The sequence below is a fragment of the Aquarana catesbeiana genome, linkage group LG05 (genome assembly GCF_042186555.1).
Source record: "Aquarana catesbeiana isolate 2022-GZ linkage group LG05, ASM4218655v1, whole genome shotgun sequence".
Taxonomy (NCBI): Eukaryota; Metazoa; Chordata; class Amphibia; order Anura; family Ranidae; genus Aquarana; species Aquarana catesbeiana.
The window spans coordinates 43,066,206-43,084,348 of NC_133328.1; the positions used below are offsets into that span (position 1 = coordinate 43,066,206).

At 41.9% G+C, this 18,143-nt stretch overlaps 1 protein-coding gene across 1 annotated transcript in view; it reads left to right on the forward strand.

Annotated features, from left to right (window-relative positions):
• The first annotated feature begins 5,711 nt into the window (after window positions 1–5,711).
• ZNF804B (zinc finger protein 804B) overlaps window positions 5,712–18,143 on the forward strand; it is a 540,066-nt gene continuing 527,634 nt past the window's right edge. The window contains exon 1 of the mRNA XM_073629664.1: window positions 5,712–7,110. Within this exon, the coding sequence (XP_073485765.1) occupies window positions 7,000–7,110 (111 nt within the window). The 5' untranslated portion in view covers window positions 5,712–6,999. The remainder of the gene's footprint in view (window positions 7,111–18,143) is intronic.

The following is an 18,143-nucleotide window of genomic DNA, read 5'->3' on the forward strand; positions in this document are numbered from 1 at the left end:
TACAATATAAAACGCCAAATTTCCATGCAAAATAATGGTACCGCTTTCAGCACCTAAAATCCGAAAGAATCATACCGCCAGGGAGGCTAAAGTGGTTGTAAACCTCAGACATGAAATACGAACAAAGCATATCCCTCTATAGTGTGTACTTGTCTCAGTCCAGAGCACTAAGTGTCATTTCTGTCCTGTATCTTTCCTCTGCTATGAGCGTGAGTCACGTCTGACAAGTTTTCCTGACACCAAGAGGAAAATGGTGACAGGGAGGGAGCTCCAGGTGATTGCCAGCCTCAGCTCAGTTTGTGTGTGCTGTGTTCCTTCCCTCCAATCAGCTCTCAGAGCTCTCCTCACTGATGTATCTTCAGCTCTCCACCTCCTGCTTTTTGAGCTGAGGGATTCTGTGTAAATTCTGCAATTGGAATGGGTGTAGGGGAGAGAGGGCTGCAGATAAACAAGTACAACTTATGTGGAGGATTTGTTTCATCTCTGTGTATCACCTGAGGCCAGTCACTTCACTGGATATATATAAGGGTTTACAACCACTTTAAAGCATTGCAAGATCTAGTTCCCCCAGGGCATTCATGCATAATACCACTGGGACTTCATGGGTCGGCAGAACCTTGGTTCCCACAACCCCCATATGGTCAATAGTCCGATCAAAAAACCAAATGGTCATCCAAGCGACCCCTACCAATGGAACAGGCAGATAATTGGTGGCTTTCAAGTTAAACCATGAGGAATAAAGCAGCAGAGACTGCTCATAATGCTGCTTATAAAAGGCATTGTCCATTATAGTAATTTTGGATCAGGTGTCTATCAAGCAGTGTGCAGGTTGATTGTTTAGAGCAGTGGTCATCAACCCAGTCCTCAGGGCCCACTAACAGGCCAGGCTTTATGTTTTACCTTGGGGAGATGCAGACTAGAATACTGCAATCACTGAGCAGCAAATTATATCACCTGTGATGTATTTCAGTTATCTTGCAAACCTGGCCTGTTGGTGGGCCCTGAGGACAGGGTTGATGACCACTGGTTTAGAGTATCTGTTGCCCTTCAGGTAAGGAAACATCCAATTTAAAGGCAGGTGGGAATGAGGCCTGGGCTTCCCTCATCCACCATTCCTGGTAACATGTTCCAATTGCATAATCTGCATTTCCATAATTTCTGGCTTGAGTTGGAATCCTTCTAAAGGGCATAGGTGTGCACAGCCCATTGCAATAGGGTGTACACACCAAAGCTCAAACTCACATGCATGTGTGTGAATTTATACTGTGTCAGTAGAGCACTGGTTTCAGTAGAGCAGTGGATGCGTCAGTAGGGCAGAGGTTGGAGTCAGTAGAACATTGGATGTTGTCAGTCATTAGAGCAGTGGACATGTCGGTAGTACAGTGGATGGTGTCAGTAGAGCAGAGGACAGTGTCAGTAGAGCAGAGGACAGTATTAGTATTTTTTATATATTTTTATGAGTTGTTCACAGTATTTATTTATTTTTGCGGGTTGGCAAGGAAGATTTGCAGTCTACCTGTCACCTGCCCATGATTGATGGGTAGTTGATCCCCAGATTAGGGTTTGCCCAGGCTTGCTATGAGGCCCGCAGAGCCCTTGCTTAACTACAGCCACTCCTTGCTTGAGGGAAGCTAAAGACTCAGTCAAGTCTTTCCCAGTTTTCTCCAGATTTGTCAGGGGAGTGGGTGTAACTGACAGCAGAGATGGTATGGCTACTTACTCCAGTGCATGATCCTCCGAGTGACCACCACCCAGGTCTATCTCCTTCTAGCCTCTTGGAGGATAGTAGAAAATGTCATCATGTTTTCTGCCTTCACTTGGTCCTTTAGGGTTCATTTTTAAACAGCCCGAACTAGGCTCCAAAAGTAAACTGATCCTGAATCACCTGATCCGGGACAAGTATGGCTGCTCAGTGAAATACATTTTTTAAGTTCTGGCAGTTACATAGTTCCTGTATGGCCACCACAGGACAGTCTCAGTCTCCTGTGGACTTCTGGTAAAGAAAATGTTGCCAAGTTCAGTTGCAGAGGTGATTTCCCCATACAAGTTCTCTAGTCATGCCACTTTGGCTGCTTTCGTATCCTCTTACTTAGACAGGACTATTATTTCCCAGAAAGCCCCACCTTCCAAGGAGTTGATGGCTATATTTTATTTATTTATTTATTTATTTCAGGTACTTATATAGCGCCATCAATTTACGCAGCACTTTACATATACATTGTACATTCACATCAGTCCCTACACCCTCAAGGAGCTTACAATCTAAGGTCCCTAACTCACATTCATATATACTAGGGACAATTTAGACAGGATCCAATTAACCTATCAGCATGTCTTTGGAGTGTGGGAGGAAACCGGAGTACCCGGAGGAAACCCACGCAGGCACAGGGAGAACATGCAAACTCCAGGCAGGTAGTGTCGTGGTTGGGATTCGAACCAGCGACCCTTCTTACTGCTAGGCGAGAGTGCTACCCACTACACCACTGTGCCGCCCTATATTGGGAAGATGTGTCACTGGGATCTAGAACAAATGTGCTGAGCTCTCCAGCCATTTTGTCAATCCACCAGGGGAATATTTGTGCACTTAAACTTTGGTATTAAGGCCAGTAAGGCAACATACCTTCCCTCTTGCCACACCTACCATTGAGGTTAATTGTGCTGTTATTCTGCTGACAAAGCCAAAATATGCCCTAGGCTTACTGGGTGGTGATAACCTAAAGAGACCAGGTGAGACAATGTCTTCCAGGAATTTTCTGGTTTGTGTAATGGATAGTAAACAATAGAAAAGTGTGGTGGGAATCCCAAAGTATATGTATGGGCAATGAGACACCTGTGTAGTTCCATCACATTACAATGTGTGTGTTTGTGTATGTATACTGTGTACATACTGTATATATATATATATATATATATATATATATATATATATGCTGGCCAAACATGACATTTTCACTTAGGGGTGTACTCACTTTTGTTGCCAACAGTTTCGACATTAATGGCTGTGTGTTGAGTTATTTTGAGGGGACAGCAAATTTACACTGTTATACAAGCTATACACTCACTACTTTACATTGTAGAAAGTGTCATTTCTTCAGTGTTGTCACATGAAAAGATAGAATAAAATATTTACAAAAATGTGAGGGGTGTACTCACTTTTGTGAGATACTGTAATACATATATTTTCAACTCTTCTTTTTCTCTTCAATATATCCCAGGGATGTGGATGTGATTTGTTGTCCCTAGAACAGGTCTAACAACCATATATGTATACTGTGTATAAATATATACAGTGCCTTGCAAAAGTATTCACCCCCCCTTGGCATTTTCCATGTTTTGTTGCCTCACAACCTGGAATTAACATGGATTGTTTGAGGATTTGCATCATTTATTTACAGAACATACCCACAACTTTGAAGATTTTTTTTTTTTTTATTGTGAAGCAAACAACAAATAGGACAAAATAACAGAAAAAGTCAATGTGCATAACTATTCACCCCCCTAAAGTCAATACTTTGTAGAGCCACTAACTGTGGCTATCACAGCTCCAAGGCGCTTTGGATAAGTCTCTATGAGCTTGCCACATCTTACCACTGGGATTTTTGCCCATTCCTCCTTGCAAAAATGCTCCAGCTCCTTCAGGTTGGATGGTTTGCACTTGTGAACAGCAATATTTAAGTCTGACCACAGATTTTCTGTTAGATTGAGGTCTGGGCTTTGACTAGGCCATTCCAACACATTTACATGTTTCCCCTTAAACCACTCAAGTGTTGCTTTAGCAGTGTGTTTGGGGTCATTGTCCTGCTGGAAGGTGAATCTCTGTCCTAGCCTCAAATCACACACAGAATGCTACAGGTTTTGCTCAAGCATATCCCTGTATTTAGCACCATCCATCTTTCCCTCAACTCTGACCAGTTTCCCAGTCCCGACTGCTGAAAAACATCCCCACAGCATGATGCTGCCACCACCATGTTTCACAGTGGGGATGGTGTTCTTTGGGTGATGTGATGTGTTGGGTTTGCGCCAGGCATAGCGTTTTCTTTGATGGACAAAAAGTTCAATTTTAGTCTCATCAGACCAGAGCACCTTCCTCCATACATTTTGGGAGTCTCCCACATGCCTTTTCACAAACTCAAAACGTGCCATTTTGTTTTTTTGCTGAAAGTAATGGCTTTCTTCTGGCCACTCTGCCATAAAGCCCAACTCTGTGGAGCGTATGGCTTATTGTCGTCCTATGTACAGATATTCCAGTCTCTGCTGTGGAACTCTGCAGCTCCTCCAGGGTTACCTTAGGTCTCTGTGCTGCCTCTCTGATTAATGCCCTCCTTGCCCGGTCCGTGAGTTTTGGTGTGCGGCCGTCTCTTGGCAGGTTTGCTGTTGTGCCATGTTCTTTCCATTTGGTTATGATAGATTTGATGGTGCTCCTAGGGATCATCAAAGATTTGGATATATTTTATAACCTAACCCGGATTGTACTTCTCAACAACATTGTCCCTTACTTGTTTGGAGAGTTCTTTGGTCTTCATGGCAGTGTTTGGTTTGTGGTGCCTCTTGCTTAGGTGTTGCAGCCTCTGGGGCCTTTCAAAAAAGTGTGTATATGTAATGACAGATCATGTGACACTTAGATTGCACACAGGTGGACATCATTTCACTAATTATGTGACTTCTGAAGGTAATTGGTTGCACCAGAGCTTTTTATGGGCTTCATAACAAAGGGGGTGAATACATACGCACATGCCAATTATCAGTTTTTTATTTCTGAAAAATAGTTTTATGTATATATTTTTCTATTTTTACTTCTTTACTTCACCAACTTAGACTATTGTGTTCTGATCCACCACATATAATTCAGATTTAAAAAAAAACATTGAACTAAAGGCTGTAATGTAACAAAATAGGTAAAAAAGCCAAGGGGGTTGAATACTTTTGCAAGGCACTGTAAGTATCTAGATAGATAGATAGATAGATAGATAGATAGATAGATAGATAGATAGATATAGATATAGATATAGATAGATAGATATATCTATATCTATCTATCTATATATATATGTATATATATATATACTTACAGTGCCTTGCAAAAGTATTCACCCCCCTTGGCTTTTTACCTATTTTGTTACATTACAGCCTTTAGTTCAATGTTTTTTTAATGTGAATTATATGTGATGGATCAGAACACAATTGTCTAAGTTGGTGAAGTGAAATTAGAAAAATATATACGTAAAACTATTTTTCAGATATGTAGATATATATAAACTGTATATACACATACACACATGCATGTGTGTTTGAATGATGGGGTGCATACCCTAATGCAGGGGTCTCAAACTGGCGGCCCTCCAGCTGTTGCGAAACTACAAGTCCCATCATGCCTCTGCCTGTGGGAGTCATGCTTGTAACTGTCAGCCTTGCAATGCCACATTAGACTTGCAGTTTTGCAACAGCTGGAAGGCAGCCAGTTTGAGACCCCCTGCCCTAATGCAATAGGCTGTGCACACCTATGAGTACATGGTTTGTCTCAACACTCTAATGCCCCGTACACACGGTCGGATTTTCCGATGGAAAATGTCCGATCGGAGCGTGTTGTCGGAAATTCCGACCAAGTGTGGGCTCCATCGGACATTTTCCATCGGATTTTCCGACACACAAAGTTGGAGAGCAGGAGATAAAATTTTCCGACAACAAAATCCGTTGTCGGAAATTCCGATCGCGTGTACACAAATCCGACGGACAAAGTGCCACGCATACTCAGAATAAATAAAGAGATGAAAGCTATTGGCCACTGCCCCGTTTATAGTCCCGACGTACGTGTTTTACGTCACCGCGTTTAAAACGATCGGATTTTCCGACAACTATGTGTGACTGTGTGTATGCAAGACAAGTTTGAGCCAACATCCGTCGGAAAAAATCCTAGGATTTTGTTGTCGGAATGTCCGAACAAAGTCCGACCGTGTGTACGGGGCATAAAAGTGCTACATTTGTAGGAGAATTTGATCTGTTGAAAAAACACAGACTTACTGGCCAGATCACCAAATGAAAATAAAGGAAAGAAAGCCAAAAATACAAAAAAATAAAAATAAAATGCAACTACCACATCTGATTAGTAAGCTATCAATAAATGACATTTTGGGTTTTGGGGTTTAGTGTCAGTGTATGTGTGTGAGTGTTGTGTGGGGTTGTAGGGGTTGTACATTGCACCAGGTGTGCCCCTTTGCCCTGTGCAGCCCATTGATCCCTTATTCCTTCTCTATGCTATTTAGGGCTGAATGGATCAATGCTCTGGCCAGCTGGGAGGCTGCTGCTGCCTCTCCTGCCTACTGCTTAATACTGAGCCAGAGCTGGAGCTGGCAGGTAGCAGAGAAGAGGAGAGAGAGGAGAGAGAGAGAGGAGAGAGGGAGAGGAGAAGGGAGAGAAGAGGAGAGAGGGAGAGAAGAGGAGAGAGGAGAGAGAGGGAGAGAAGAGGGGAATAGCTGGGGGTGGAGAATGCACGCCGCCTGCTCCCACAAAGCCTCGGCATAGCGACACACACGGATCATATGGAAGCACGCAGACACACACACGGAAAGTTCACCCAGCCGCCGATCACCGTTGAATGCCGGTAGGATGGTTGCGATGTCTCGGTGATGGATGCTCCCGGTGGGAAGGGACCGGCAGGCTGCTGATCGTTGTGGGGGATCGGTGTAGATTTGGAGGGATGATCTGTGTTCAGCACCGCGGAGAGCGGCCGGTCGGTGTGTCCCCGCCGGTGATGACAGCCCGGTGCTGAGCTGTCACTTCTATATTCTTATTTTTGGGGGGATCGTTCTTCCTGCAGGAGGATTACAGAGCTCGCTTCTCTTGCTAGCTGGAGAGACATTTGGGGGGGTGTGGGGGGCGGGAAAGCCTCAATATTACCCCCCATTCCTTCCCAGGGATCCTTGGAGGAAGAAGGTTTTCCATGGACTGCTGATCTGCCCATCGTATGCCCGATCTGCCCACCTATGGGAGACTGTGGACCGTATGGCGTGCTACTACCTTGTCATCAGCTCCACTCATCTCAGCAATGGGCACTTCCGTAGTATTAAAGGAGTTTTCAGGGGGCCCCTCCGCAAGACTGGCACCACCTTACCGGTAAGGACCACCATTCCCATGCCTAGGCTACTTCTGCTGCTGGGAGGAGGACTCGACTGCTGCTGCAGGCGGCATTGCACTCTAAAGCGGTGTTAAACTCCAAATCAAACCTTTATTATATTGCAGCTTTACCCATTCTTAGATGTGCTGGATGCATTCTTTATTTTTTAGCCTTGGAGACAAGCCACTTACCACTGACAGGGGTGCTTACAATGATCATTTATTTGTTTATTTGTTTAAAACCTTTATCCGTGAAGGAAAAATAAAATAAAAATGTTGCTGTAACTGCAGTGTGAGCCGGAGTTTGGCTTTAGTTTGTTAGTGTATAGTAGTTAGAGGGTCCAGACAAGCCATTTATCACTTCTTCCTTCCTTCCTTCCTTCCTTCCTTCCTTTCTTTCTTTCTTTCTTTCTTTCTTTCTTTCTTTCTTTCTTTCTTTCTTTCTTTCTTTCTTTCTTTCTTTCTTTCTTTCTTTCTTTTATTATATTGCAGCTTACCCATTCTTAGATGTTGTGGCTGCATTCTTTATTTTTTTAGGCTTTCTTTCCTTTTATTTTGGCCAGTAAGCCTGTAATTGTAGCAGTTAGAGACAAACCATGTATCACTGACAGGGGTGCTTTCAATGATCTTTTTTTTTTTAATGTATTTATATAAAACCTTTTTATATTTATCCATTCTTAGATGCAGTGTCTGCATTCTTTATTTTTTAGGCTTGGAGACAAGCCATTTACCACTGACAGGGGTGCTTACAATGATCATTTATTTGTTTATTTATATAATTCTAAAACCTTTATCTCGAAAGGAAAAAAAAAAATAAATAAAAATGTTGCTGCAACTGCAGTGTGAGCCGGAGTTTGGCTTTAGTTTGTTAGTGTATCTGAATCTGCTAGTACATCTAGCACTTTTCTTCCACCCACCTCAAAAGGAAAGACAAACTGTTACTGTCACTGCTTAAACCCAAAAAAGAAACCTTTATTATATTGCAGCTTACCAATTCTTAGATGCAGTGGCTGCATTCTTTATTTTTTAGGCTTTTTTTTTTCTTTTATTTTGGCCTGTTATTTTGTAATTTATATATATATAAAAAGTTGCTGTAACTCCAGTGTGAGCTTGAGTTTGGCTTTAGTTTGTTAGTGTGTCTAAATCTACTAGTTTGGCTAACACTTCCCTCCCACCCCCCTCAAAAGGAAAGAAAAAAATGTTGCTGTAACATTTGAAAAAGTGCAAGCTGGAGTTTAGCTTCCATTTGTTAGTGCATCTAAATCTGCTAGTACATCCTAACCCTCTGCTATCCCCCCCCCCCCCCAACACACACACCCTCACACAAAAGTAAAGAAAGACTGTTGCTGCAACTGATTAAACCCAAAAAGCAAACCTTTATTATATTGCAGCTTATCAATTCTTAGATGTGGTGGTTGCATTATTTATTTTTTAGGCTTTCTTTCCTTTTATTTTGGCCAGTAAGCCTGTTTTTCCTCAACAGGACAAAACTGTCCTGTAGATGTAGCAGTTAATGGGTTGAGACAAACCATTTACCACTGACAGGGGTGCTTACAATGATCATTTTATTTATTTATTTATTTATATAAAACCTTTATCTCAAAAGTAAAAAAAAACCTTGCTGTAACTGCTTTTTAACTGCATCACCAGCTTGAGTTTGGCTGTAGTTTGTGTATCCCAAATGTGCTAGTACATCTAACACACTGCTCCCCTAACCCCACACACACACACACACACACACACACACACACACACACACACACACACACACGGAATGAAAAACCGTTGCTGTAACTGCTCAAAAAGTGTAAGCTGGAGTTAGGCTTCCATTATGTTAGTGTATCTAAATCTGCTAGTACATCTAACATTCCACTCCCCCCCAAACGATAATAAAACTGTTACTGTAACTGCTTAAAAAGTGTGTGCTGGAGTTTGGCATCCAGTTGTTAGTGTATCTAAATATGCTAGTACATCTAACACTCCCCTCCCTCCAGAATAACAATGCTCCTTTCCAAATGTGCCCCCTGTGCTCCTTCATTCAGAGTAGGGACACTCTAATACAGGAGGTGTGTTGCTGGCCAGAACACCAAGTATAAATAGTTGGAAAAAGCCTAAAAAAAAGGAAAATGAATGCAGCCACCACATCTGATGATTGATAAGCTGCAATAATGTTCGATTTTGGTTTTGGGTTTAATACCGCTTTAAAGGGGTTCTATTTTGCAAGGCTAAAAAAGTTGTCCCCACCAGGGAGGCAAATAGGAATGCCTGGAAAGGCTGAGCAGCATGGCATTGATGGATATGCTCAGAATTTCAAGTGTTCCACTTCTGTATCCGGGTCCTATGGCCAGAATGTGGTGGGTAGAGTTTGCTATAATGTTGCAAAAAAATAAAAAATAAAAAAATACAATGGCATTGTGTAGATACATTGTAGAGATTCCTGGATATAGAGATCTCTGGATATAGATACATCTAATAGATCTCTGGATATAGATACATTATAGAGATCTCTGGATATAGATACATTGTAGAGATCTCTGGATATAGATACATTATAGAGATCTCTGGATATAGATACATTGTAGAGATCTCTGGATATAGATACATTATAGAGATCTCTGGATATAGATACATTGTAGAGATCTCTGGATATAGATACATTATAGAGATCTCTGGATATAGATACATTGTAGAGATCTCTGGATATAGATACATTATAGAGATCTCTGGATATAGATACATTGTAGAGATCTCTGGATATAGATACATTTTAGAGATCTCTGGATATAGCTACATTGCAGAGATCTCTGGATACATTGAAGAGATCTCTGGATCTAGATACATTATAGAGATCTCTGGATCTAGATACATTGTAGAGATCTCTGGATATAGATACATTGTAGAGATCTCTGGATATAGCTACATTGTAGAGATCTCTGGATATAGATACATTGTAGAGATCTCTGGATATAGATACATTGTAGAGATCTCTGGATATAGCTACATTGTAGAGATCTCTGGATATATCTACATTGTAGAGATCTCTGGATATAGATACATTGTAGAGATCTCTGGATATAGAGACATTGTAGAGATCTCTGGATATAGATACATTGTAGATATCTCTGGATGTAGATACATTGTAGAGATCTTTGGATATAGAGACATTGTAGAGATCTCTGGATATAGAGACATTGTAGAGCTCTCCTGATGAGGAAGGATGCTCTTTTTTCCTCTTTTAAAAATACCACAAAATCAATGCAAACTGATATTACAGCTGTATTGATTAGCATTGAAACTTGCCAGCTAGCTACCTGGATATCATTATTAATAGATACAGGCAAGAGCTGGCTTGATCAATCCTTGCATTCTGGCAATGCCTCTGATTTATAATGATCAGGTGTTGGGAACTGGGGAGCATATTTTAAGAAAATAAAAAAATAAATTCTTTTAAATAGGCAGATGACACCAAGTTTTGGCAGATTTAATTATTGTTTCATTATTTCCTGATCATCTGTTGAGTTTGCTGGGTATTTAAATGAATCCAACTAAACTTTTCTGGGATTGTTTAAAATGAACGTGTATATTAGGGTGCCATTACTGAAAATACTAATTGCTTGGCTGTCTCTGACTTCAGTACTTTATTAACCAGTGACTCAGGATAAGCATGCAGATGATAACAGAGCTTAAAATATATCTAATGCCAAGAACAAAAATGTATAGTATTGCAGTTTACCCGTCCTTAAGTTGGCCATACACAATGCATTCCGATTATATAATCTATATACAGTCTCCTTTAGCCTTTATCAAAACTATGTATTACGAAGAACCTAAATAATCCATTCAGTCATTATCAAATCGGGCAGGACCTTGTACTACATAGTTGATAGACCTAAAGGAGATTATACAGTGTATGGTTGGCCTTAGATGTGGTGGCTGCATTACTTTTTTCCCTTTATTTTAACCTGATAATTCTGCCATTAACTATGGTGACAACTCTACTGAGCAGTGTTGTCACCCTAGGACAGGGAGTGTGTTAGGACTGCAGGGAAGGTAGCAGGGAGCAATGCCAACTGTTAACAGCATAGAGGAGGGATCTCCAAATGTTTCAGTACAAGGGCCACATCGAAGATTTTACAAATATTCATGAGCCAAGTAAAAAAAAATTGCTGAGTAAGTTTTATTTGGAGTTTTTTTTTTCAGAAAATCAAAGAAAAAAAACTAAGAAATTCCAAATAGTCACCCCTTGCTTCACAGTCCCAATCAATGTCCCTCCTATATTGGAGTTCCCCTTACATTGGACTCCTCTCTTACATCCAGGTTTCCATCAAAGTTCCCCCTTACATCCAGGTCCCCAACAGAGCCCCCCTTACATCTGGGTCCACATCATAGTCTCTCCTTACATTCAGTGCCCAATCAGGGTCCCCCCTTACATCTGGGTCTTCATCATAGTCCCCCCTTACATCCTGGTCCCCATCAGAATCCCCCTTACATCCAGGTCCCCATCAGAGCCCCCCTTTCATCCAGATCCCCATCAGAGTTCCCCTTGCATTCAGTGCCCAATCAGGGCCCCCCCTTACATCTGGGTCTTCATCATAGTCCCCCTTACATCCTGGTCCCCATCAGAATCCCCCTTACATCCAGGTCCCCATCAGAGTCCCCCTTACATCGGGGTCCACATCATAGTCTCTCCTTACATCCTGGTCCCCATCAGAATCCCCCTTACATCCAGGTACCCATCAGAGCCCCCCTTTCATCCAGATCCCCATCAGCGTTCCCCTTGCATTCAGTGCCCAATCAGGGTCCCCCCTTACATCTGGGTCCTCATCATAGTCCCCCCTTACATCCTGGTCCCCATCAGAATCCCCCTCACATCCAGGTCCCCATCAGAATCCCCCTTACATCGGGGTCCTCATCATAGTCTCTCCTTACATCCAGGTCCCCATCAGAGCCCCCCTTTTCATCCAGGTCCCCATCAGAGTTCCCCCTTGCATCCAGTGCCCCATCAGGGTTTCCCCCTTACATCTGGATCCACATCATAGTCCCCCCCTTACATCCAGGTACCCATCAGAGCCCCCCTTTCATCCAGACCCCCATCAGCGTTCCCCTTGCATTCAGTGCCCAATCAGGGTCCCCCCTTACATCTGGGTCCTCATCATAGTCCCCCCTTACATCCTGGTCCCCATCAGAATCCCCCTCACATCCAGGTCCCCATCAGAGTCCCCCTTACATCGGGGTCCTCATCATAGTCTCTCCTTACATCCAGGTCCCCATCAGAGCCCCCCTTTTCATCCAGGTCCCCATCAGAGTTCCCCCTTGCATCCAGTGCCCCATCAGGGTTTCCCCCTTACATCTGGATCCACATCATAGTCCCCCCTTACATCCCAGTCCCCATCAGAATCCCCCTTACATCCAGGTGCCCATCACAGTCCCCCTTACATCTGGGTCCACATCATAGTCCCTCCTTAGATCCAGGTCCCCATCAGAGTTCCACCTTAAATCTGGGTCCACCTCATAGTTCCCCCTTACATCCAGGTCCCCATGAGAGTCCCCCCCTTTTACATTAGAGGGCTGCATAAAATCTTGCCGTGAGCTGTATTTGGCCCACGGGCCGTAGTTTGGAGACCCCTGGTCTAGAGTCATAGACTACAGGAAATTACCAGCTCACAAGATTTCTGGCTGGATGAACATCTTTTTTTTTTTGGACTTATACCCATTCAATTGTATATTTAAAAGACCAAAGGGAAGCAAATGAGAGAAATGTATTGTTAGAGTTATTAGAATTTGCATACTTGCTCCTGGTCAGGTCAATGTCTGATAAAATACTGTATCAGTATGGCAGCCAGGCAACTAGCATTTTTAGAAGTAGAGCAGTGGCAGCCTCTGTGCAGGTTTGCGTTGCTGAAGAAATCTAAAGGGCAACAGATGGGCAAACTGTAATCACCCATAGCATATTTGGCGAAAGCAAACTGGTTGCTACACCTTGCCCATAGTCCTTGCACTTGCACTGGCTTAGTGAATAAGCTGTGCTGCGCTTTGGTAAAGCTGCGATTGAAAGGACCGGGCACAGATTCTTCCAGATACACCAAGATTAACCTAAATTCACTGATGTGGACTGGTTATACAATAATCTGCTGCTGATGTTAAAAAAAAATGGCAGTTCTACAGCTGTCAAGGAATAAGAAGCCCTCATTAAGTTATGCTGAAACTTGTAGTTCACCAAGAGTTGGTCGGGGGGTGGACATTGTTCAGTCAAACTGCTCTGTTTTTGAAAAGTTTTTTCCTGCTGTTCTAACCTATGTAACCATGTTGGCAGTTAATGCACTTTTTTATGCTGTTGAATATGTAGAGCATTGATCTCGGCTTTGTGAATGGTGTTTTTCTTTGGAGTATTGCTGTTTGTTTTATGACATTTCTGTGTTTATTCAAGATGTTATTACTTGGTTAGTGCTATTTACCAATATATTTCTCCAAGCATCTGCTACTCATTCAGCAGAGGACTTTGTTTCACTATAATGTCTTTCCTACTGCCACTTCTTGCTGTAAAGTGAACCTGTCTAAATAAGTACATGGGAGCTGCTGTGTTGATTGTTTTTGGAGGTACAAGCGCCATGTCATCATCTGTATCCCCCCTTGGTGAGCCAGTGACCCAAAACATATAAGGGAATCCTCACCTCTGGCATATCCAATAAGCCTTTATTTATGCCATAGTGAGTTCTTGACCCAAAACAAGCATATTGGCCATCCCGACAGAAGATTTTGGCTTGCTTTTTCAGGGTCAGGGACTCACCAAGTTACGGAGGAGGGATAAAGATGATAACCTTGATCTTATACAGAATCTTCAAAAACAAGTCAGCAATGACGGCACCTAGACTTTTTTGTTTTATCGTGGCAGCGTCCTTCTAACTTGAGTTGGGCAATGTAAGTTAAAGGGGAACTCTGCCCTTCAGAAATGTAGAACAATGCATTAAAAAAAGCTTCATAATGAATACATGATTAATCTTGTACTTATGGTGTGTTTGGTACTTTGTGCTTGCCCGGTCTGTCTGTAAAGTAAGTGGGACATTATATAGTGGTCACCTAATGGCCCATGCAGGGTATGGCAGTGAGCGCATGTTTGCACATGCATGTAACATATGTGTGTACTCTAGGAACCGGGCCAACATGCTAAGTATGGAAAATTCACTGAGAAATGGGACTTAAATAATTCCTACCATATATAAATGTAGGGGTAGAGAAACGGAGCGCCCAGTATCCAAGTAGAAGCAAAATGGAGGTGAATATGTAGTTGTTTTATTAAAAGAAGCAAAAACTGATCAAGCCAATGCGTTTCGGGGGAACAAAGGCTCCCTCTTCTTCAGGGTTGCTGCTGTATGTTAATGGTGAGTGGGGCTATATCTCAAATTGGTCTGTCTGTGACACTGAAATCTGGCTAGTTGCTGGTTCATTTGGTGGTGGCTCATTCTTGGGCATAAATCTGATCAGCAATACTAAACTAATATTACCACCCTAAAAATGTTGCCTGGGAGTGCAAAGATGACAACTGCCACCTGAGGCTTCACACACAGGTTTGCTATTTCACAATCCACTCCTTTTTAAAGGGTTCTGTTATGTTAAGCTGCATTGTAATGCTGTAGGATGCTTAGGGTCATGGTCAGGGTTTATCCTGCTTGTGTTCTTGTATGCCTGTACACACACACAAACACACACACACACACACACACACACGAACATACATAAACACACATATAAACATACACACACACACATGAACATACATAAACACACATATAAACATACATACGCACACATGAACATACATAAACACACATATAAACATACACACGCACAAGTAAACATACATACACACAAACAAACATACCTACACACACATAAACATACACACACACAAATACACACACAAACAAACATACATACACGTGCAATCACATAAATGTACACACACACACAAAAACACACAAAACATACATACACACACACACATATAAACATACACACATACAAACATACATACACGTGCAAACACATAAAAATACACACACACACACATTAATATACACACACATACTAACATACATACACACACACACACACATTAACACACACACACACATTAACACACACACACACACACAAACAAACATACAAACAAAAACACATAAACACACACACTCATACAAACACATTCAAGTATATTGTAGAAGTACACCCATACAAATGTAGGCAAATATAGTCATACGCAGCGGACAATCTCTGGGCTGTAGCCTTTTTTGGAGGATCAGGTAATAAATATGTTGGTAAAGTTCTAAGTTTCCAAAAAGGCTTTATTACAGGAATAGAAAGATTGCGAAAACAGTTGTAGAATGTAAAAAAGATTCAAGATTAAATTTAATATAAAAATTCAAATTTATTTTTTTTATGTGCCATTTTTTTAATAACTATATTATATATAACCAGATATGGTAATAGAATAAATTGGAGCATTAAAAAAAAAAATATATATATATATATTTTTTTGATAATCAAGTTTATGTTAACTGCTTACAGAATTCATTTCTAAGATGCAAAGTACACATACGTATACTTAAAGAATATCTATACCCAAAAACAAAAAATGTAATATATTGCAGTTTACCAGTCCTTAGCTGTGATGGCTGCATTTGTTTTCTTTTTTTCAGGCTAAGTACATGTATATGTACTTTGTGTACATATGTACCTTGCTTTGCGCACTGGTCCCAATTATTTGGTGGAGGGGGGATTGTGGTGTGCGGTTGTATTTCAGGGGTTGGGCTTGGCCCCTTAGTTCCAGTGAAGGGAACTCTTGAGGCGTCATCAAGACATTTCATGCTCCCAAACTTTGCGGGAACAGTTTGGGGATGGCCCCTTCTTGTTCCAACATGACTGCACACCAGTGCACAAAGCAAGGTCCATAGGAGTGGAGGTTTGGGGTGGAGGAACCTGACTGCCTTGCACAGAGTCCTGACCTCAACCCAATAGAACACCTTTGGGATGAATTAGAGTGGAGACTGCGAGCCAGGCCTTTTCGTCCAACATCAGTGCCTGACCTCACAAATGCGCTTCTGGAAGAATGGGCAAACATTCCCATAGACACACTCCTAAACCTTGTGGACGGCCTTCCCAGAAGAGTTGAAGCTGTTATAGCTGCAAAGGGTGGGCCAACTCAATATTGAACCCTACGGGCTAAGACTGGGGTGCTAATAAAGTGTGCATGTAAAGGCAGGCGTCACAATACTTTTGACAATATAGTGTATTTTTATACAATAATTAAAGTAATGAAAAAAACTGGATTTGTTTATAAAGTAAATATACTTTTCCCTGGTTGCGTCATTTGAAGGGGCAACAGAATTCCCAGCATTTGAATATGTATAGATGACACACAGATCACATGCCGAGCGTCGTACAGCGCTGTGAAAACAGTTATAGCAAACACAGATCCGGTGTTGACTTTCTAAGTATGTAGAATGAAGGCAGGTCAATGTCACCGAGATCCAGTATTTCTTTATATCTCACACATAGTAATGACGCGTTTGAAAGCCTAAATAAAACAATTGAGAACAACATGCAAGTTTAAAAGAGCATTAAACTACTGCAAATATGAGATTCCGTTCTAGGAGGTTAATGAGCGCTCTGATATTATCTATTGTGACCAGCACAATGTGTGCCAGATGTGGAAGAATTTACTTGTATATAATCCACAGTCATGGCTCATTCACACACATTTGCATCACATTCATTTTTAGCAAGCTGTTCAAGGAGCCCCTGCTACATTGCTAGTGTATGGCCTTAGAAAACCAAGGTATTTAACCGCTTCAGCCCCGGAAGATTTTACCCCATTCCTGACCAGAGTACTTTTTGCGATTTGGCACTGCGTCACTTTAACTGACAATTGCACGGTCGTGCGACGTTGCATCCAAACAAAATTGACGTCCTTTTTTTCCCACAAATAGAGCTTTCTTTTGGTGGTATTTGATCACTGCTGCTGTTTTTATCTTTTGCGCTATAAATAAAAAAAGAGTGACAATTTTGAAAAAAAAAAAAACTAAATATTTTTTACTTTTTGCTATAATAAATATCCCCCAAAAATATATAAAAAAATGTTTTTTTCTCAGTTTAGGCTGATATGTATTCTTCTACATATTTTTCGTAAAAAAAAAGAACGCAATAAACTTATATTGATTGGTTTGCACAAAAGTTATAGCGTCTACAAAATAGGGGGATAGTTTTATGACATTTTTATTTATTTATTATTTTGTTTATTTTAGGTACTTATATAGCGCCGTCAATTTACGCAGTGCTTTACATATACATTGTACATTCACATCAGTCCCTACTCTCAAGGAGCTTACAATCTAAGGTCCCTAACTCACATTCATACATACTAGGGACAATTTAGACAGGATCCAATTAATCTACCAGCATGTCTTTGGAGTGTGGGAGGAAACCGGAGTACCCGGAGGAAACCCACGCAGGCACAGGGAGAACATGCAAACTCCACGCAGGTAGTGTCATGGTTGGGATTTGAACCAGCGACCCTTCTTACTGCTAGGCGAGAGTGACTGCGACATTATGGCGGACACATCGGACACTTTTGACACTATTTTGTGACCATTGTCATTTATACAGCGATCAGTGCTATAAAAATGCACTGATTACTGTGTAAATGACACTGGCAGGGAAGGGGATAAACACTAGGGGGGCGATGAAGGGGTTAAGTGTGTCCTAGGGAGTGATTCTAACTGTGGGGGGGATGGAGTTCCAGTCACATGACATGCCTTGTTTACATAGGCACTTTCCCGTTCGGTGGCTCTGGGACACGATCGCCGGGAGACCAGCGGACGTCGAGTACGCCGGTCCCACGGGCATTGTCACGCTGTACTCGGTGGGCGCGCGGGCCTGCTAGCCCCTCTAATTAAAGGGGACGTAGAGGTATGCCCATTTGCCCACCGCTGCCATTGTGCCGATGTATATCAGCGTGCAGCAGTCGGCAAGTGGTT